General features: G+C 46.3%; 1 protein-coding gene across 3 annotated transcripts in view; it reads left to right on the plus strand.

Moving 5' to 3' along the window:
- The window catches only part of abca4b (ATP-binding cassette, sub-family A (ABC1), member 4b), a 187,505-nt gene that overhangs the window by 111,456 nt on the left and 53,525 nt on the right, over window positions 1-22,524 (plus strand). For 2 of the 3 annotated variants that reach the window (XM_085983291.1, XM_085983289.1), the window contains 7 exons: window positions 1,766-1,846; window positions 15,880-16,160; window positions 17,470-17,594; window positions 18,792-18,890; window positions 19,077-19,266; window positions 19,604-19,698; window positions 21,269-21,301. In XM_085983291.1, coding sequence (XP_085839417.1) covers window positions 1,766-1,846; window positions 15,880-16,160; window positions 17,470-17,594; window positions 18,792-18,890; window positions 19,077-19,266; window positions 19,604-19,698; window positions 21,269-21,301 — 904 coding nt within the window. The remainder of the gene's footprint in view (window positions 1-1,765; window positions 1,847-15,879; window positions 16,161-17,469; window positions 17,595-18,791; window positions 18,891-19,076; window positions 19,267-19,603; window positions 19,699-21,268; window positions 21,302-22,524) is intronic. The other variant, XM_085983290.1, reaches the window with a different exon arrangement.

Consider the following 22,524-nt stretch of genomic DNA (forward strand, 5'->3'; position numbering starts at 1 on the left):
ATATTAGCCAGGACACCACTACTCTTTGAATAGTGCTGATGGGCCTTCAATAACCACAAAACTAGAAGTTATAGACTTAAACAAGTTGGCTTTTAATCACTAAGATCAGAGCTAACATCTCAACATGCCGACTGGTTCACAGGAATGAGTCATACAGATCCTGGGATCTTTATGTAAGAGAAGTCAGGGGCAGAGCCAAGAGCCAAGACCTGGAACCTCCCAGGTTAGTCGGGAAAGAGGAAGTGAAACTATACACAGTGGGGGAGGGTAATATACATGAGTGCAAAACGAATACAGGATCAAGACAAACAGATTTCATTACAAGTGCCATGGGATCTTTTATGTCCACGTGAGAGGGCAGGCAGGGCCTTGGTTTAATGTCTCATTCGAAAGACATCACCTCTGACAGCCCTCCCTCAGTACTGCATTGAAGTGTCAACCTAGATTGTGCTCAAGTCTCTGGAGTGGGGCTTGAACCCACGACCATCTGACTCCAAGATGAGAGTGTTACCACTGGGCCAAGTCTGACACCTTGCTGTGATAATATGGACCATACTCTAGTTACATCTTCTCTTTTGACATGGAGGTATAAACTTAAAGACTGATTTAATACAGCCTAGTATATCTGATGCAATGTTGCAAATTAACAAAACTGTTTAAGTAGAAATTCCCATTTTATTCATTGTTAATTGCTTAAACTACCTTTTGCTTGACAGAGTAAAGGGTCTGTGTCTTCCCAAAGCCATTGGGAGAATATATATGTGTTGCAAAGGTAATAGTCAGGAGCAGACTATGGTTTTGCTTTTAATGATGTTCTATGACGTTAATTGTTTTCTAGCGGATTGCAGAACTCCTCTAAATTTAACTAAGCATCTGCAATGGAATAGTGTACTGAATCAGCCCTAACCATCAAAAGTCCCTGAGATTATACATAATGGGCTGGATCTTGCTGGACAAATAACGGATTGTTAACATCATTATTAATGCGCAAATCAGCCAGCAAGTTCGGGGATTAAGAGATGCGCTGTGAGTTGCAAATCTCTAAAACGTGCTGGTCAATTTACGCCGCTCCGCTGTTTGCTTTGCACAGACGGCATTTTGCCCTTCGCCTCCCCTTTATTTTTAAGAACTTGCTGGAATTGCACATTAATTGTTCATTAAACTTGGCACAGAAGGTCAATTCTGGCAATTAATAGAGCAAGTACCTTTTTAATAATGTGATAATTGTTAATGCAATGCTGATCAACCTCTCTGGCCCAGAAGTTGAACAAATTAAACTGTGCTCAGGTGGTAAATTGTTCTTAAGAGATTTTGAAAATGTCAAGTTTCAAATTTTTTTTTAACTTTTCCTTTCTGTCTCTTTTTTTCGCCCTCTCTTAATCCAATCTTTCTTTCCCTCTCTTTATTTCTTTCTGTATCCAATTTGACTCTAATTCACCCTCCTTTCTCAGTCGTTCCTGTTTCTTTCTCAGTCCTTAAATCTTTTTGGTTAAGGAGATAGACTGTTGGCCCCACCATTCACTGAGGTCCCAGATGCCTCGATGTCATTGCCGCGCGTTATCAGCTCACACTTCCAGCAAGCTATGATGCGAAGGGTGAAGGGTGCAGAAAAATGTCTGACTAACGGGGCATGCCGTGAGATGCCCCACTCCAGGACGATCTGGCCCAATGCATAATCCTGACCAAAGGTCAAGGTTCTCTTTATGTTGCTAATAATTTTTTTTTTATCATTGTTCTTTTCTTTGTTATTCATAATCTTTGCAAGGCTGTCTGATACCAGGAAAGTCAGAAGCAGGCCTTGGAGAGGAACACAAGGCAACAGTTGTCAACATTGAAGCTAACAATGGTGAGCATGAAGAAACATTCTCCAAATTCTGTCTCTTATTCTACATCATGACATAAAATACCAGATCACAGTTTTGGTGAGAATGTAGCACTAGAAGATACTAGCGTCTTCTGTGACACTAGTATTGTCCCAAAATATGAATCCTGAATAATCAGTGTAGCGGGTCCCTTCTCTTGATACCCCATCTTATTGCATACTTCATTTTTAATTTACATGCACATCTCTGACACTGATGTGCTATGTGAAAAGCTGTGAATAACCTGCTTACATGCATCAATATCTTTGGCCCTTTTGCAGTCTGATTCCTTACATTTGCAAATTTCCATTATTTCTGGTTTCTTTGTATGATTTGTAGGGGGTTTTGGTTTGGGGTTTTGTCTGGTCAGTCAGTTGTGTGCCTGAGCTGCCCTAGCCCCGTGCAGTTCGAGTCGCTTCCCCCTTTTTAGTTCTGAGCACCGGACTTATTTACAAGTAGCGATACAGACAAACGAGACCAGTGGTTTGGTGCAAAGAAAACCAATGTTTATTAAAATAGAGAAATAATTATTATACAGAGAAAATCACTATGGATGCAACACAATTACACTTAGCGGGGGAGGAGAAACGGACACATCGAGGGAAAATGACTAAAATGACAATTTTCATTCTCCCCGTGTTTGCGTGGGTTTCCTCCGGGTGCTCCGGTTTCCTCCCACAGTCCAAAGATGTGCGGGTTAGGTTGATTGGCCATGATAAAAATTGGCCCTTAGTGTTAGGGGGGATTAAATACGTGGGGTTACGGGGTTACGGGGATAGGGCTTGGGTGGGATGGCTGTCGGTATAGGGACCGGGTGCTAGGGTTTGGATGATCAGCCATGATCTCATTGAATGGCGGAGCAGGCTCGAAGGGCCGAATGGCCTACTCCTGCTCCTAGTTTCTATGTTTCTATGTTTCTATGATGGGCCAGAAAATTGATGCTCACCAGTCTAGGATGTTGAAACACCTGCTCCGTGCCCCGCTGCCTGCCGATGTCTTTAGGGTTTTCACCGCCCAGAGCAGAGATACCCCAGTGATTTAAATATAACTGTGGGTATCCTGCTTCCCTGGACGGGCTCTTCGTCGATGATCCCCTTGATGGTGAGGCAGGGCACTGGAGTCGAGGCGAGAGAGAGAGAGAAATGACTTCCCGACGGACTAGTTATACCCCTCCTGGGAGTCCTTATCTCCCGCCAGATCAGCTTGTTCCTTTGTCTGACCTAAACGTGTTGAAGCTTATACAAAGGAAACCGATCTGGGCCCATCGACCTGGATGGCCGGTTAATCGGTTTTTGAATGTCTCATAAGTGTTTCCCTTTGTCCCACTGGTTTCGTGATGGGGCCATTCCAGCTTGAATGCCCCGTTGATCATTTGCAAACAGTGCTGATGTCCTCTAACAAAGGTCTGAACGCAGCTATTACATATTGATTGACTCTGCAAACGGCCTTGATGGATTTTAATCAGAGGCCCGAATGCCACTGGTTTGCTTCTCATGCATAAATGCAGAAGGTTTGCCTGCCTTCTAATTTCTGGAAAGTTCCTTCTTTGTCAGCCCAAACTGAAACTTACAGGCCTTGGCCATGAGGTTGACCGCAGCCATCTTGTTGAGCCCTGGAGCCCTGGATTTTAAACTCAGTCCAGCCAGGGTTTCTCCAATAAGCCAAAAGTAAATCTTCGGGGGAGACATGAAATTTGTGAATCCTTTCAGTCCCCCCTAGGATACTGAAACTTGCTTGAAGTGTCCAATCAAGGTGAGCAAACTTCTGACCCCCCACAAACAACCTTCCCCTATATTTATCTATCCACGATCCCTTGACACATACATTCCCCTTACTTAGAGAAAACTGCAGTGCACGACAGGCATCTATCGATAGAAACAATCACTATCTGTTACAATAGTCCAAGCACGGAGGGGGTCCAACACCCCTGCACTACTTGGGACATCATAAAACTTCATTACAACACACAACCTTTAATAAAAATAAACATCAGGCCAAAAAAACATATTTATTAAAAATAACAAATGGAAGGAACGAGCTTTATTAAAAATAACGAACGGATCTGCCATCACTCGGCAGTGATATGACACAAAGCTCACACGGGTGTTTCATCTTCCACTCGGGCATACTGGTCCTTCCACAACCCTTTTGCTTTAAATTCTACCCTGGGACCCTTTCTCTTACACTGGACACAAACCAGGTAGAGGACAATCCCTAGCTGACAGACTACTAAGATGTGGGATGCCATTCGAATCCAGGAAGGGACCTCTATACTCTCAAAAATGTCCCACCAGGGCGGGGTCGTAATATCTAAAATGTCGGCCCCTATCTGTACAGTCTTCTGTTCCAAAGTGTAGAAGTGCTTTTGTGATACTAGAACAGCTTTTAATAATTTGGTAAGGTGCTCTGGGAGAGGGGGAATCGGGTAACCGAAGTGGGCGACATATTTCTGGAGGTGGGTGAAATTCTCCTCCACAGTGAGGTGAACAGTGGATGGTTCAGGAATGGGGACAATTTGTATCTGTGCCACTTGAACTTCTGCCTCAGGTTTGAAACAGAAGCTGCTGTCACTCACCGCGCACCAGCTGTGCTGTCCATGCTGGTAGTGAGACGCTCCTGTGGTGACGCAATATGTCCCACCTCCTATATATGCTACCTGTGGGGGAACATGGCCTTGTGCCATGGCTTCCATGGTACAATTTATAGGTTTCGCGTCAGCAGCTCTGAACCCACATTGTGGTTTCGAATAGGCATTCAAGTGCTGGGGACACAGGATGATGTGTGCTCCCCGGCTACGGCACCCCGAGCGGTCAGTACCCGTCATAGCATGCTTCCACTTTATGACATAGGGCGGGACCGCTGCAAAACGAATGTGTGCACCCCCTTGAATGATTCCAATGTTCTCCACCCTGTATACCGGTGCGGGTCGGGCCGTCCTGCCCATGACCGGCATTCTTACAACTATCCCCATAATTGGTAAAATTCTCCTCTGCATCCCGTTCGCCGCTCCCAAAGATCGCTATCGGTGCTGTGTCTCCAGAGCACCCATAGAGGTGGGGATCCTCCACGTCACCTCTCCTTCCGAAGCTCAGTCCTATCAGGGCGAGTAGGATTACGCCCCCCTTCATTCCGTAAATTTTCCTGTAACAGATATAGAAGCACACAGCCAGGTTCCCTAGAGATTCGCTGGCTTGGGTGAAGCATGGTCGGGTCTTGCGACCTCGACTCAAATGTACACACTCTGAGCAGATTACTTAAAACTAACCATCACCTTAATTAGAATTAAATTAAACACCCTAAACTTGACACTATATAAACTTAAAAATTAAACTACCTAAACTATATACATCGGTGCAAAGAAAACCAATGTTTATTAAAATAGAGAAATAATTATTATACAGAGAAAATCACTATGGATGCAACACAATTACACTTAGCGGGGGAGGAGAAATGGACACATCGAGGGAAAATGACTAAAATTACAATTTTAGCAATCCCCTTAACTCCCACCCTTTACACCTATCTAGGTTGTCTTGTGATGGGCCAGAAAATTGATGCTCACCAGTCTAGGATGTTGGAACGCCTGCCCCATTGCCTGCCAATGTCTTTAGGGTTTTCACCGCCCAGAGCAGAGATACCCCAGTGATTTAAATGTAACTGCGGGTATCCTGCTTCCCTGGACGGGCTCTTCGTCGATGATCCTCTTGATGGTGAGGCAGGGCACTGGAGTCGAGACGAGAGAGAGAGAGAGAGAGAGAGAGAGAGAGAGAGAGCGTTGGCTACCCTTCTTGGTAGCCCTTATCTCTCGCCAGATCAGCTTACTTCTTTGTCTGACCTGGACGTATTGAAGCTTATACAAAGGAAACCGATCTGGGCCCATCAACCTGGATGGCCGGTTAATCGGTTTTAAATGTCTCATAAGTGATTCCCTTTGTCCCACTGGTTTCGTGAAACTTACAGGCCTTGGCCATGAGGTTGACTGCAGCCATCTTGTTGCGCCCTGGATTTTAAGCTCGGTCCAGCCAGGGTTTCTCCAATAAGCCAAAAGTAAATCTTCGGGGGAGACATGAAATTTGTGAATCCTTTCAGATTGGACACTCTTCCTGCACAAGGTGCTGCTCTGCGATGCTGCAGCAAAATAGTTAGGGAATAGCCGTTCAATTACAGTTCAATTCTTCTGCCATTTTGTTCCGTTTATCTGCTGTTTCATTCAGCTCATCTGCTGCCTTGTTTATTTCACTGACTTTAATTATTACAGGAAACTCTTTGGTATCCGGCACCGACGGGACCGGCGCGTTGCCGGTTGATCAAAAATTCCGGATGACGGAGAGGGTTATCTACCGAGGCTATTGTTAACAAAGAAAAATTTAAAAATCAAGAAATGTGCAGTATACAGTAATTGGGTACTCACCTACAGAATGTTGTGTTAACTGGATGGTGGAAGATGCTTGATTAAGTACAGTACTGCCAGTTGAGGGTAATGCAGTGCAATGACTACCAGCAGCGTGGGAGACACACAGTACCCCTGTAAAATGGCGGATCAGAACAGACTAGCGGCAGCGCGGGAGAGTCAGACTCCTGTTACAGGGGTATTGAGGTGTTCCGACTTCCGACAGCGCCAGGAAGCCGAGTAGTGGCAGTTTGGAGAACTACCCCCACTGACTAATCGGCCACTGCGGGAGACTCGGACTTGGGACTCGGCAACATTGCCGGTTATTGAGGTGTTGTTTTCGGAGTGAGAATTTTGCCGGTTAATAGAGAATTCTGGATATTTAGGTGCCGTTTAAACGAGAGTTTCCTGTATTAGTTCCAGTCCTCATGCTAGCTAATTAAGTCGGTCCCATTACATGAACTTATAAAGCTACAGTAGCCCCGTAATTAATGACTTTCTCGCAACTGAACCTTAAATAAGAAAATCACATTCCTGACTCAATATGGAGATAGTTTGATATTTTTTGGTGAATTGCCCATTTTGATTATTGATATTCCTGATCTTGCCCTTTGAGCTCAATTCCTGGCACTATCTTTGACAGAAACCAGGGTGGGAGATTGCAACACGTATACAAACACTACAGTTCCACAATCTCTGGACCGACTACAAAAAAAACAAATCCCTTCATAATGAATCATGTTAAGAATGTGATTCTCCCCTCCCCCCTCCCCTCTTCAGAAAAAGTTCTTTAAACCTGCTCTGCTGACGGGATAAAGAAGTAATTATGGGGCATTAAATTTAATAACTTCCACATTATTAATGCAGATGCTAATCTCTACTTCTTTGAATTAATAATTTTGGTCTCCAAGTTTTCAAAAAAAACCTTAAAGTTTACTTCAAAGGATAAAATACCAATAGTTGGAATAAGCACCTTAGAGGATGCCTATTGCCAATATACAGCAGAGCCTGTACCCATGACCCAAATAGCAACTTATTCTGTACATCACATTGTACAGCTCACATCACCAAGAAAGGGCACAAATTATATCACCCATCAGATGAAGGATACTAATTAATAAATCAATGAGACGAGTTTAAAAAAGCTGCAAAATCACTAGATTAAAGAGCGGTTGTTGTCCTATTAATGAGTTTTTGGGTGCGTTTAGTCTTGACGCTGTGATGCACTCCCATCCTGTCTGTTGCAGCAGCCTATGTAGGTACTTCTGCAATACAGAGCTTAACTCAATCAGAAGCATGTAGCTGCAGAGGTGATGCGACGATGCCATTGCTCCTGCCAGTGTATAAATATAGGGAAGTGTTGTGATGCGCTATCAATTACTCATAAAAGACTGAGAGTTAAGAGAGTAACTAAAGGCTTTTATTAACAAAAGAATGAAGGTCTGCCTCGAGTGGTCGACCGGTCCAGAAATACAAAGGGCTGGGGAGCAGTCACCTTTATACTAGGACTTGTGGGAGGAGTCAGCCGAGGCATGTCCAGGCATGTACACAGTGGAATACAAACAGTGGTTTACCACATTCACCCCTTGTTTAAAATTGAGTCCGGCGGGGTGAAGTGTATTAAAAGTTAGTGTATTGGAGTCTCTCCGGAGGTCTTGTCTGCCGCTGTGATCGGCGTGGCGACGGCAGGGGTAGTGGAGCTTCCGGCGTCGAGTCCTGCGTGGGCTGTGGCACAGGCGTGTCGTCCTCGTAGATGTCGAGCGGGTCGCGGGGCCCAGGCCTGCCGTCTGCTGGGGCTGGATATCGGATCGTGGGGGGGGGTGGTAGTGAGTAGTGGGTTACTGCGGCCCCCGAGGATGCAAGGTCTCTTATGGAGACTGTGTCCTCCCGCCCGTCCGGGTATGCAATGTAAGCATACTGGGGGTTGGCGTGGAGGAGATCGACCCTCTCGACCAGGGGGTCCGTTTTATGGGTCCTCACGTGCCTTCTCAGTAGGACCGGCCCTGGGGACGTCAGCCATGGCGGTAGCGATGTCCCCGATGTGGACTTCCTTGGGAAGACAAACATTTTCTCATGAGGGGTGGCATTAGTGGCAGTGCAGAGCAGTGACCGAATAGAGTGGAGCACATCGGGGAGCACATCCTGCCAGCGGGAGGTTGGAAGGCCCCTAGACTTTAAGGCTAGCAGGGCGGCCTTCCAAACTGTCGCATTTTCTCTTTCCACCTGTCCGTTCCCCCGGGGGTTGTAACTGGTGGTCCTGCTTGTGGCAATACCCCTAGTTAGCAGGTACTGACGGAGTTCGTCGCTCATAAACGATGAGCCCCGGTCGCTATGGATATAGCTGGGGAAACCGAACAGGGTGAAGAGGTCGTTCAGACATTTAATGACCGTGGCACTGGTCATGTCCGGGCAGGGGATGGCGAACGGGAAACGGGAGTACTCATCAATAATATTGAGGAAGTACACATTGCGGTCGGAGGAGGGGAGAGGCCCTTTAAAATCAACGCTCAGGCGCTCGAAGGGGCGAGTGGCTTTTATCAGGTGGGCCCTGTCTGGTCTATAAAAGTGCGGTTTGCACTCAGCGCAGACTTGGCAGTTCCTGGTCATGGTCCTGACCTCCTCAATAGAGTAAGGCAGGTTGCGGGCCTTGATGAAGTGGAAGAACCTGGTGACCCCCGGGTGGCAGAGGTCATTGTGGAGGGCCCGCAGTCTATTGATCTGCGCGCTGGCGCAGGTGCCACGCGATAGCGCATCCGGGGGTTCATTGAGCTTCCCGGGCCGGTACAAGATCTCGTAATTGTAGGTGGAAAGTTCGATCCTCCACCTCAAGATCTTGTCATTTTTGATTTTGCCCCTCTGCTTGTTGTTAAACATGAAAGCAACTGAACGTTGGTCAGTGAGCAGGGTAAATCGTTTTCCGGCCAGGTAGTGCCTCCAATGACGCACAGCCTCCACAATCGCCTGGGCCTCCTTCTCAACAGCGGAGTGTCTGGTCTCCGGGCCTTGGAGGGTTCGTGAAAAGAAGGCCACGGGTCTCCCCGCCTGATTGAGGGTAGCGGCCAGGGCAAAGTCGGACGCGTCGCTTTCCACCTGGAAGGGGATGGATTCGTCCACTGCGTGCATGGTGGCTTTGGCAATGTCTTCCTTGATACGGTGGAAGGCTAAGCGGGCCTCTGCCGTCAAGGGAAAAGAGGTGGACTTGATCAGCGGATGGGCCTTGTCCGCATAGTAGGGGACCCACTGGGCATAATAGGAGAAAAACCCTAGGCACCTCTTCAGGGCCTTGAGGCAGTGGGGCAGTGGGAGTTCCATAAGGGGACGCATCCGGTCGGGGTCGGGGCCGATGACTCCGTGTTCCACAACACAGCCAAGGATGGCGAGGCGGTTTGTGCGGAATATGCACTTCTCCTTGTTATATGTCAGGTTCAGGAGTTGGGCGGTGCGGAGGAATTTTTCGAGGTTTGCGTCATGGTCCTGCAAGTCACGGCCGCAGATGGTCACATTGTCCAGATATGGGAAAGTGGCCTGCAACGCATTTTGATCTACCATCCGGTCCATCTCCCTTTGGAGGACGGAGACCCCGTTGGTGACGCCAAAGGGAACCCTAAGGAAGTGGTAGAGGCGGCCGTTTGCCTCAAAGGCAGTATACTGGCGGTCCTCAGGGCGGATAGGGAGCTGGTGGTACGCTGATTTCAGGTCAATGGTCGAGAAGACGCGGTACTGCGCGATCTGGTTGACCATATCAGCTATGCGGGGGAGTGGGTAGGCGTCCAGCAGGGTGTAGCGATTTATTGTCTGGCTGTAGTCGATGACCAGGCGCTGCTTCTCGCCGGTCTTAACGACCACAACCTGGGCTCGCCAGGGGCTGGTGCTGCCCTCAATAATCCCTTCCTTCAGGAGCCGCTCCACTTCGGTTTTAATGAAAACCCTGTCCCCGGCACTGTATCGCCTGCTCTTTGTGGCGATGGGCTTACAGTCGGGGGTGAGGTTAGCAAACAGTGGGGGGGGGGTTACTCTGAGTGTGGAGAGGTTGCACCTGGTGCGCGGCGGGCAATTTGGGAGCTGCTGGCTGCGGACTGTGAGTGGGGGTAGGGGTCCACCGTACGCCATCGTAACACTTTTAAGGTGGCACTGAAAATCTAACCCCAGCAGGACGGCAGCGCAGAGGTCGGGCAGGACCAGAAGTTTAAAATGATCGTACACGGTCCCGTCTACTACGAGTGTCACTACACAGTAGCCGCCGATGTCCGCCGACTGGGACTCGGAGGCCATAGAAATCCGTTGGTGCGCAGGCAGGGCTGGGAGAGAGCAACGCCGCACCGTGTTGGGGTGGATGAAGCTCTCCGTGCTCCCAGAGTCAAAAAGGCAGATTGTATCATGGCCATTTACCTTAATGTCCATTGTGGAACTGGCCAGCTGGTGCGGTCTCGCTTGGTCCAGTGTAACGGATGCCAGCGTAGGGGTCGGTGTGTCGCTGTGGGTATCAGATGAGGCGGTGTTGGGGGTCTGCTGCGTTCCGGCTGTTGTCCAAGATGGCGGCGTCCATGATCCTCATGTGGCTGGAGGCGTCCAAAATGGCTGCTGTACCGGTGGTTCGCACATGGTCGGGGAGGCCCAAGATGGCGGCCCGCATGGCCCACACGCGGCGCTGCTGGGGTTCGGGGTGGCTTTGGCCCTGCAGACGTTAGCGTAGTGTCCCTTCTTCCCGCAGCCCGAGCAGATCGCGTTTTTCGCCGGGCAGCGCGCTCTGGGGTGTTTTGCCTGGCCACAGAAGTAGCATTTCTGGCCTTGGGGCACTGCTGTCTGGCCTTGGGACACTGCTGCGGTAGTTGGGCCGTTGCTGGGGTGTGGCTGGGGTGGCACGGCGCTATGAGGCGGTCCTACCGTGTCCCAGGCTGTCATTCCCCGCGGCGTCCACGGTGCAGAGGAGTAGGCATCCATGCCCCGGTAGGCTGCATCCAATGATAGTGCGAGTTCAGAGGCCTTGTTGAGGTCGAGGTCACTCTGCTCCAACAGTCGCTGTCGGGTGTAATTGGATCTGTGGCCCGCTACAAAAGCGTCCCGGATAAGTTCCTCTGTGTACACGGCGGCCTTTACATCCTTACAACCACAGGCCCGGCCAAGCACAGACAGTGCCTGAAGGTATTCCACGGTCGATTCCCCAGGTTGTTGTTTACGACTCCCCAGAAGGTGCCTGGCGTACACTTCGTTCACTGGGCATGTGTACTGGTCCTTGAGGAGCTTGATAGCGTCCGCGTACGAGGTCGCGTCTTGGATGACCGAGTACACTCGGTGGTTCACTTTGGAGGTCAGGACATCCAGTTTGTCCTCGTCCGATTTGATTGCTGCGGAGGCGGTCAGGAATTTTTTGAAACACTTAAGCCAGTGAGTAAACTTGGTGGATGAGTCCGCCTCCCGATGATCTAAGTCCAGGCATGCTGGTGTGAGGATCTTCTCCATTATAAAAATTTTGTTAATAAAATTGATGCGCTATCAATTACTCATAAAAGACTGAGAGTTAAGAGAGTAACTAAAGGCTTTTATTAACAAAAGAATGAAGGTCTGCCTCGAGTGGTCGACCGGTCCAGAAATACAAAGGGCTGGGGAGCAGTCACCTTTATACTTGGACTTGTGGGAGGAGTCAGCCGAGGCATGTCCAGGCATGTACACAGTGGAATACAAACAGTGGTTTACCACATGTTGCACAGGACATTGCCCCTTTTTTCTCTCCGCCAATTGTCTGCTCTTTCCTACTCTACTGAAGCTAAAGATTCAGGCTGGGTACAATTGCACAGGTGCCAGGCATCCTCTGGTGTCTTGCCCAAGTGGTCATTATTCATGTACTGAGTCTTGGCAGTGAGTATTTGATCATGGAGGAGCATCACGGCCAAGCCTGATGTCCCTACACGTGCACTTCCAGCAGGGATCAATGGGATAGTGAATGAGGAGCGAAAACCCTGGCTGATTTTTTTCCCCCCTTAATCCAAAAGAGCCAAAGTCAATTGTAGTGAGGGTGCTGCCACACCGGCTAAGTTGAGTCAAATCAGCGCAGCGCAGGAATCAGACTTTCCTACTCTGTGTGGCTCAGCGTCTCTCTGAATAAACTTGCCGAACCATCAGGCAAGGCGTGACTGCTCTTTAATCATTATCCACAACGCTTTACCATGGCGGCGACACCCTCTCATCATCATCTAGAAAATAATCATTTAAAAAAGTCTGGTGCAGAAGACGCCTTTAAATAATAATCAAGTTAAACAGAAGAACACAAGGGTTAAGGAACAGTAATGTCTCATTGATGTGAAGATATGTAATTACGCTTGCATCTAATTAGCAGGCTGCCAGATACATACTTTTATAGAATCACAAAATAACCTTTTTGGTATCCTGCAAATGTAATTACACTGAAACCATTGAATTTCAAAACTCTAAGTTGCTTGTTAAAGGGGAAGGAAAGTGTCGGGAAGGAATACTTTTGGTTCAAAGTGCGTCCCCGTTAAATAGAAGAAAATAACTTTGCCTTTAATATTAAACCGTCAATGTTAGTCCACAATGGATATTCTTGAGTAGGGCCAGCTCAGATTACATCATCTCTGTAAAAGTTTCCCCTCCTTTGCCCAGGACACTCCCATTAATTCACCAGATAGGCACGGAGAAAGAAGGCCATTTAGGTCATAATAGCTCAGCCGTTCAGAAAGAACGTACAGTCTCCCCATCACAGTATCTAAATGATACCAGAGCGGTTACTTTCACTACCCTGTGTATGTTTTGTTGGAAGAACTTCCTGACATCAGTCCCAAGTTGACCTTTGACTGGTTTGAACCACTGTCCCATTGTCCCCATTTAGTTTGAAGTAGTGCCCTGGGTTTATCGATTCTAGTTTTTTTTACTATCTTGTATACCTCATCTCAAGGCCAAAGGGCCCACATTTTTTCCAGCTTTTCCTCATGTTGCAAATGGACAGTGCCATAGCTCTTCTCTGCATTGTTTCATCTGTACATTTCACCAGTTTGCATTGAGTTTCTGAATCCCAAGTTTTTTAATGTAAATTAAAAACAGTTGGATTGGTAACACCCTAAAAAGTACCATTCGCTTCAACCGTCAGACAATTTCTCATCCATTCCCAGGTTTTATCATCAATCCTCACTGCTTTAAGGTTAAGTAACAGTCTTTTGTGTAGAACTTTTTAATACTTTTTGGATGTTGGAGGCTTTAATGTGTTGCTGGGCTGTCGGCGGTCCACCGGGCTATCCGCGGTCCACCGGGCTGTCCTCGGTCCACCGGGCTCTCCGCGGTCCACCGGGCTCTCCGCGGTCCACCTGGCTGTCCGCGGTCCACCGGGCTGTCCGCGGTCCACCGGGCTGTCCGCGGTTCACCGGGCTCTCCGCGGTCCACCGGGCTGTCCGCGGTCTATTGAGCTGTCATAGAAACATAGAAACATAGAAGATAGGAGCAGGAGTAGGCCATTCGGCCCCTCGAGCCTGTTCCGCCATTTAATGAGATCATGGCTGATCATCCAAATTCAGTACCCTGTCCCTGCTTTCTCCCCCTATCCCTTGATCCCTTTAGCCTTAAGAAATATATCTAACTCCTTCTTGAATATATTTAATGAATTGGCCTCAACTGCCTTGTGTGGTAGAGAATTCCACAGGTTCACCACTCTCTGGGTGAAGAAATTCCTCCTCATCTCAGTCCTAAATGGCTTACCCCTTATCCTTAGACTGTGACCCCTGGTTCTGGACTCCCCCGCCATCGGGAACATCCTTCCTGCATCTAGTCTGTCTAGTCCTGTTAGAATTTTATGTTTCAATGAGATCCCCTCTCATTCTTCTAAACTCTAGCGAATATAAGCCTAATCGACCCAATTTCTCCTCATACGTCATTCCTGCCATCCCAGGTATCAGTCTGGTGAATCTTCGCTGCACTCTCTCCATGGCAAGAACATCCTTCCTCAGATAAGGCGACCAAAACTGCACACAATACTCAAGGTGTGGTCTCACCAAGGCCCTGTACAACTGCAGCAAGACATCCTTGCTCCTGTACTCTAATCCTCTCGCTATTAAGGCCAGCATACCATTTGCCTTCTTAACCGCCTGCTGCACCTGCATGCTTACCTTCAGCGACTGGTGCACAAGGAGACCCAGGTCTCGTTGCACTTCCCCTTTTCCCAATCTATTGCCGTTCAGATAATAATCTGTCTTCCTGTTTTTGCCACCGAAGTGGATAACCTCGCATTTATCACTTCGTCACTTCCTAACAAGAATCTAGATAGATTTGTCATCTGATGTCCTCATTCCATCATCATTCTGGTTATACCCAACATCTCCTAAAGCCAAAGCATTTCAGAACTAAGCTTCTTTCACTTCTTTTCTGCCTTCTCCGAGAACTCTGCATTTAGGGTTCCCTACAATTCTGGCCTCTTGCGCATCCCCAATTTCCTTCGTCCCTCTATTGGTGGTCTGCCTTCAGCTGACTAGGCGCTGAGCTCTGGAATTCCCTTCCTAAACTTCTCTGCCTCTCTACCTCTCTTTCCTTCTTTAAGAAGCTCTTTAAAACCTACCTTTGACCAAGCTTTTGGTCACTTGACCCCGAGCCACGTAAGGAGATACTAGGACAAGATTTGTCTGATAACGCTCCTGTGAATTCTCCTGTGGAATTCCCTACCACAGAAGGCAGTTGAGGCCAATTCATTAAATATATTCAAGAAGGAGTTAGATATATTTCTTAAGGCTAAAGGGATCAAGGGATAAGGGGAGAAAGCAGGGACAGGGTACTGAATTTGGATGATCAGCCATGATCTCATTAAATGGCGGAGCAGGCTCGAGGGGCCGAATGGCCTACTCCTGCTCCTATCTTCTATGTTTCTATGTGAAGCACCTCGAGATGTTTTACGGCGTTAAAGGTGCTATATAAATGCAAATTGTTGTTGTTATTGTTAATGTCCACACCTACAGCCATAAAGGATGACTGGGATTTATCAAATACTTTGTCATTTCAAGAAATTATTTCTCAGTTTCACTGCTTAGTCTACTAAGAATTATAAATGTACTAATAAATATGCATTTTTATAGCATCTTTAGAGTAGAAAAAATCCAAGAGGGCTTCACGAAGGAGAGAAATGGGGTAAGCTAATGGGGAGCCAGGAGAAGTGGTCAAATAGGTTTTCAAAATGTGTTTAAAAGGAAGGGAGAGAGGAAGTGAGGTGAAGGAGAATAGGGAAGGAATTCCAGTGAGTAGGACTAAGAAGGCTGAAAACTCTGCCACCGATGGTAGAATTGAGGAGGGTGGAGACTCAGGAGGACAGAATTGAAGGAACGAATTGCTCCGGGCAGGGAGTAAGGGTGGAGGAGGTCATGGACCTAGGGTGGGAAAAGGCTATGAACAGGATTTTGAAATTGATGTACTGGGGGATAGGGAGCCAATGTAAATTGGCATGGTTTAGAAAATGTGGGACTTAGTGATGAAGGACAGGATACAGATATTCTACATTCTGTTTTCATCCCTAGTTTATATTGTTCTGTAATGTGTCAGTAATAAGATTAAGCCTCATAAATAAAGCCAGCATATTTCCAACATTTTGTTCAAATGTTTAAATAATGTCTTAAATATGGATGTATTTAACACCCAAAGAAGCTCCCCAGAATGGACAGGCTGTGGAGAAAGGACAAAACATTGAAAGGAAAGCACCTGCTTCTGAGGTGCAACCAAATGGACAACCTGCGGCAGAAAACACAGATCCAGCCACTGCTGGGGCTCCTGCCGACACTACTGACAACCAGCAAGTGGGTGGAAATGATGGAAAAGGCTCCAGGCAGATCAAAGGTTCAGACCTTGTTAAACAACAGTTCAAAGCATTGTTTATCAAAAGATTCAACCATGCTATTCGCAGTCAGAAGGATTTCTTGGCACAGGTACAATGAAAAATATCAGGCTACACTGATCGACGCTGTTCCCTGAATGTGTTTTGCCCCCTAGCTGAAAGTGCACCATTTGCAGAGTGCTGTAACTGAACAAAGCTAATGCTGCAGTAGCTTCCAGTTGTACAAAAACATTGCTTAGATTAATTTTATTGATGTTCCTATTGAATTCCACCCCCACCCATCCCACCACACCATCCCAATTTTCTTCCTCCTCTCCCGAAAATACTCGCTCAAGCTGGGGTACAATCCTGTGGATACCACAGCATTAAAGTACCTCAGCCAAAAGGCCATTTTTCCACGTGTGACTAAGAACAATGAATGCTGTCAGGTTGTTGTACTGTACAGCATCACAGCCAATCCCAATCCTGTCCCTGCCACCCCCTCACCACACCTTGATGTCCAAACCTCGCCTCTGAGTCAGACAGTTGTGGGTTTAAGCCCCACTCCAGAGACTTGAGCACATAATCCAGGCTGACGCTTCAGTGCAGTACCGAGGGAGTGCTGCACTGTCGGAGGTGCCGTCTTTCAGGTGCAACATTAAACCGAGGCCCTATCTGTCCTCTCAGGTGGACATAAAGGATCCTGTGGCACTACACAAAGAAGAGCAGGGGAGTTATCCCCAGTGTCCTGGCCAATATTTATCCCTCGACCAATATCATTAAAACAGATTGTCTGGTCATTATCCCATTGCTGTTTGTGGGAGCTTGCTGTGTGCAATTTGGCTGCCGCGTTTCCCACATTACAACAGTGATTACACTTCATTGGCTGTAAAGCGCTTTGGGACGTTCTGAGGTCGTGAAAAACGCTGTATAAATGCAAGTCTTTCTTTTGAATTTGTCTGTTTTAGTTTGAATCCAGTAAGTAAATTCTGAAGAGATTTTAGACATCCAAATAGGGAACATTCAGATTTGGCAGTGACTTTGGAACTGATCCCAAGCCATTGGCAACCATCCTCCAGAGATATGTGAATCAGTACTGTTTCAGTGCTGGGCTGAGTTGCCCTATAGAAGAGTCATAATGACCCTCTGAAGTACCAGTGCATTGTAGAATAGAAGCATTCAATAGTTCATTCTTGTAAGCCATCCTTTGTCTCACACTGAAAGCTGTCTACTATTTTTGTGTCACATTACATAACATAGTGAGTTTCTTAAAATCCAGATACATTTCTTGACAACCTGCTAAGATTCTCAGAAGTGCAGACAGCCGAGTTTTCTGTTGTAAAACATAAAACTGTGTTTTTGCTGACTCCAAGGATTTGTGACTGATTCCGTACCAAGTTAAACTTCTTTCTTTTTAACAGTTTCTCCTTCCTGCAAACTTTGTGCTATTGGCTCTGTTCTTCACACTCATAATCCCACCGTTTGGGGAGTATAAAAGTTTAACAATTCACCCGTGGATGTACGGCAAACAGTACACCTTCTTCAGGTAGGGTTGTTCAAACTGTTTATGACAATTTTGTATTTGTTTAGGATTATGTACAATTTAATTTGTAAACAATAAAAAAAAGGCTGAAGATCTCATATGTGGCATCTTTGCTTGATCGTAGCTGCCTTGCCTGAGTCAGAAGGTTGTGCATCCAAGTCCCTCCAGGATTTGAGTGCATAATCTAGGCTGACACTTCAGTGAAGTACTTGAGGGAGTGCTGCGTTGTCAGAGGTGCCCTCTTTCAGATGAGGCAATAAAACAAGGCCCCATTTGTCTTTTCAGGTGGGCATAAAAGATCCAATGGCACTTTTTCAAAGAAGAGCAGAGGAATTCATCCCTCGCCCATCACTACCAAAACAGATTAACTGACCATTCATCTCCTTGCTGTTTGTGGAACCTTGATGTGTACAAATTGTTTATATAACAGCAGCGACTGTGCTTGAAGAAGTAATTCATTGGCTGTGAAGCTCTTTGGGACATCCTAAGGACATCTTGCAGCACCCAAAGTCCTTCAACTCATTCTGATTTTAAAATTCTAAAACCATTTTACAAAGTCATTAAAAACTGACAATCATAATTGGAGTAATTTTGTTCCACTTAAATTTGAAACACATGTTATAAAATACAAGCAAGATTTCCACAATACAGGCCTGTTTGGGGATTAGCATGTACTATTTAGATTTCTATTTGTACACAGTTGTAATTATATTAATTTTATTAATTTCCAAAATAGTGCAGATATGACCTTAAAGTGTAATCTGGAACTTAGACATATTGGAGTTATATTGCAGCAGTATCCAAGTTTTTGTTTTTGTGGGTTGTTTAGGTGCAAATGGAGGCAATGCATAAAGTTTACATCACGTTCCCATTGATGCACATGTCTCAAGTTGCGGACACGGGTAGATCATGGTGCTCTGATTTAGGACTTATTCATCAATAAGGCAACAGCACTAGAAGCTGCCCTTTATAAACCTTCAGCCCCACAAAATTCAAACCAGACAATCCAACAAATAAGAAATAAGCACAAACTGGGCAAAGCGATCACATGTGGACACCCCTGGTTTATTATGTACATTTATGTTAAATAAGTATTATTTTATCATTCAGCTTTAGAGAAATGGTCAAGAAAAACTGTTTGTCTTGATCTGCATTGTGTGTATTTGTTAAATAACATATTCTCTCCCTTCATTTTGATAGCAATGAACGTCCATTCAATAAGAAGCTGAGTCAACTGACAGAGGTGCTGCTGAATAATCCTGGATTCGGGACTCGGTGCATGAGGGAGAATCCCATTGCGTAAGACAGCTGGTTTTGCTTTTATTCATGTTGTCACTTTTGCTAAGGTTAGATTTGCCTTTCTGATATCATGTTTCAAGATCAAATACTCTATTTAAAAACAAGTCATACGTATCTTAATGTAAGAAATGCTGTTCCGACATTCAGCGTGCATCTTACAATACTCTTGTATTTATTTTAAAACAGGGGTTACCCCTGCAGTAATCGGCCCACTGATTGGGAAATCCCGAGACATGACCCCTTGGTTGACAACCTACTGCAGTCCCCATTCTATTCTGATGGTAGACCTTCCCCATCCTGCCAGTGCAGTACAAGAAGTAAGCTGATTATGCTCCCTGACTGCCCCCCAGCAGCTGGTGGCCTTCCTCCAGTACAGGTATTGATCACACTCTTTCCTACTAATTCCAAATGAATAAAACAGACCTGTGTATCCACGCACATATATGTGCGTACGTGTGTGAATGTGTTTATGTAGGTGCATGTGCGTGAGTGTGCGCACGCGTGTGTGTGTGCATGTGGTGGTGTTAGAAGCAGAGATAGTTGAAAAAGGAACTTTTTCCATTGTAAGAATATCTTATTGAAACACTTTTCAAGATTAACTCCGCTGCCAAAGAAAATAGAAAAAGATAATTTAGCGACAAGTTGGTTTTATTTTTAAAATGTGAAGCCAATTCTAGCTACTCTCTCAAAATGAGTTGCTTTCTCCATTACAGAGAATCCAGCGCACGACTGACATCCTGCAGAATCTTACCGAAAGAAACATATCGGACTTTCTGGTCAAAACATACCCCAAGCTAATAAAGAGCAGGTAGGCCCATTCTACACACCAGCAAACATTTCCATATTCAGTACCAAGAATTCACAAACAAGACATCAGTGGTAGGGAAATTATTGGAAAAGATTCTGAGGGACAGAATTAGTCTCCACTTGGAGAGGCAAGGATTAATCAAGGATAGTGAGCATGGCTTTGTCAGGGGGAGATCATGTCTAACCAATTTGATTGAATTTTTCGAGGGGTGACTAGGTGTGTGGATGAGGGTAGTGCAGTTGATGTAGTCTACATGGACTTCAGTAAGGCTTTTGACAAAGTCCCGCATGAGAGACTGGTCAAGAAGGTAAGAGCCCATGGGATCCAGGGCAATTTGGCATATTGGATCCAAAATTGGCTTAGTGGCAGGAGGCAGAGGGTGATGGTCGAAGGTTGTTTTTGTGACTGGAAGCCTGTGTCCAGTGGTGTACCGCAGGGATCGGTGCTGGGTCCTTTGCTGTTTGTAGTGTACATTAATGATTTAGATATGAATGTAGGAGGTATGATCAGTAAGTTCGCAGATGACACGAAAATTGGTAGAATGGTAAATAGCGAGGAGGGAAGCCTCAGGCTACAGGATGATATAGACAGGTTGGTCAGATGGGCAGAACAGTGGCAAATGGAATTTAACCCTGAAAAGTGTGAGGTGATGCATTTTGGGAGGAATAACAAGGTAAGGGAATACACAATGAATGGTAGGACCCTAGGAAGGACAGAGGATCAGAGGGACCTTGGTGTGTATGTACATAGATCCCTGAAGGCAGCAGGACAGGTAGATAAGGTGGTTAAAAAGGCACATGGGATACGCCTTCATTAGCCGAGGCATAGAATATAAGAGCAGGGAGGTTATGATGGAGCTGTACAAAATGCTAAGTTAGGCCACAGCTAGAATACCGTGTGCAGTTCTGGTCGCCACACTATAGGAAGGATGTGATTGCATTGGAGAGGGTGCAGAGGAGATTCACCAGGATGTTACCTGGGCTGGAGCGCTTCAGCTATGAAGAGAGACTGGACAGGCTGGGGTTGTTTTCCTTAGAGCAGAGAAGGCTGAGAGGGGACCTGATTGAGGTGTACAAAATTACGAGGGGCATAGATAGGGGAGATAGAAAGGAACTTTTCCCCTTAGTAGAGGGGTCAATAACCATGGGGCATAGTTTCAAGGTAAGGGGCAGGAGGTTTAGAGGGGATTTGAGGGAAAACTTTTTCACCCAGAGGGTGGTTGGAATCTGAAACTCACTGCCTGCAAGGGTGGTAGAGGCAGGAACACTCACAACATTCAAGAAGCATTTAGATGAGCACTTGAAACGCCATAGCATACAAGGCTATGGACCAAGTGCTGGAAAATGGGATTAGAATAGACAGGGCTTGATGGCCGGCACGGACACGATGGACCGATAGGCCTCTTTCTGTGCTGTATAACTCTATGACTATGACTTTAAGACCTTTTTACATCTAAGTAACATATCATTAGCTGCAATAAAATTATCTATACGTCACCTGAAAATGTGCTTTTAAAGGTTTCTAATAGTTTGTAAGGATTAACCTTTTCCATTTGCTTTTATAATTTCAGCATGAAGAGCAAATACTGGGTTAATGAGCAAAGGTATTGAATTACTTTGTAAATCCCGGCTGTCTGGTGTGCTCAGTATGTGTAAATGAGTAGAAGTAGACCTCAATGTGAATGTGTTACACACACAACTATGTAACATTGTTTTTTTCTGTGTATATTATAAGTTAATTGATGATTAAAACAACATGCAGTGCATTGAAGTCTCATGATTATAGCCTGGAAATTATACTGTGTGATATCATCTTATGAACGCTTAAAATATTCAGATCAAATTTCTCTGCAATTTCAATGCAGCCATTCATCCGTTTATTTTCATTGCACAGCATACTTTCCAGGCCTATTTTCCAAATTGCAACCGTAATATATTCAATAGTAAACACAGAAAGCAAAAAAAAAACGTTCCGAATTTGGAAACCTGAAACAAAAACAGAAAATGCTGCAGAAACTCAGCAGGCCAGGCAGCATCTGTGGAGAGGACAGCGGAGTTGACAAAGTGTCCACACCCGAATCATCAACTCCTCCCGAATCATCAACTCCTCCCGAATCATCAACTCCTCCCGAATCATCAACTCCTCCCGAATCATCAACTCCCCCCGAATCATCAACTCCCCCTGAATCAACTCCTCCCGAATCATCAACTCCCCCCGAATCATCAACTCCCCCCGAATCATCAACTCCCCCGAATCATCAACTCCTCCCAAATCATCAACTCCTCCCGAATCATCAGCTCCTCCCGAATCATCAGCTCCTCCCGAATCATCAGCTCCTCCCGAATCATCAGCTCCTCCCGAATCATCAACTCCTCCCGAATCATCAACTCCCCCCGAATCAACTCCTCCCGAATCATCAACTCCCCCCGAATCATCAACTCCCCCCGAATCATCAACTCCCCCCGAATCATCAACTCCTCCCGAATCAACTCCCCCCAAATCATCAACTCCTCCCGAATCAACTCCCCCCGAATCATCAACTCCTCCCGAATCATCAACTCCTCCCGAATCATCAACTCCCCCCGAATCATCAACTCCCCCCGAATCATCAACTCCCCCCGAATCATCAACTCCCCCCGAAGCATCAACTCCTCCCGAATCATCAACTCCTCCCGAATCATCAACTCCTCCCGAATCATCAACTCCTCCCGAATCAACTCCCCCCGAATCATCAACTCCTCCCGAATCATCAACTCCTCCCGAATCATCAACTCCGCCCGAATCATCAACTCCGCCCGAATCATCAACTCCTCCCGAATCATCAAC

The sequence above is a fragment of the Somniosus microcephalus genome, chromosome 3 (genome assembly GCF_052327205.1).
Source record: "Somniosus microcephalus isolate GS21.2 chromosome 3, FLI_Smic_1.0, whole genome shotgun sequence".
Classification (NCBI taxonomy): domain Eukaryota; kingdom Metazoa; phylum Chordata; class Chondrichthyes; order Squaliformes; family Somniosidae; genus Somniosus; species Somniosus microcephalus.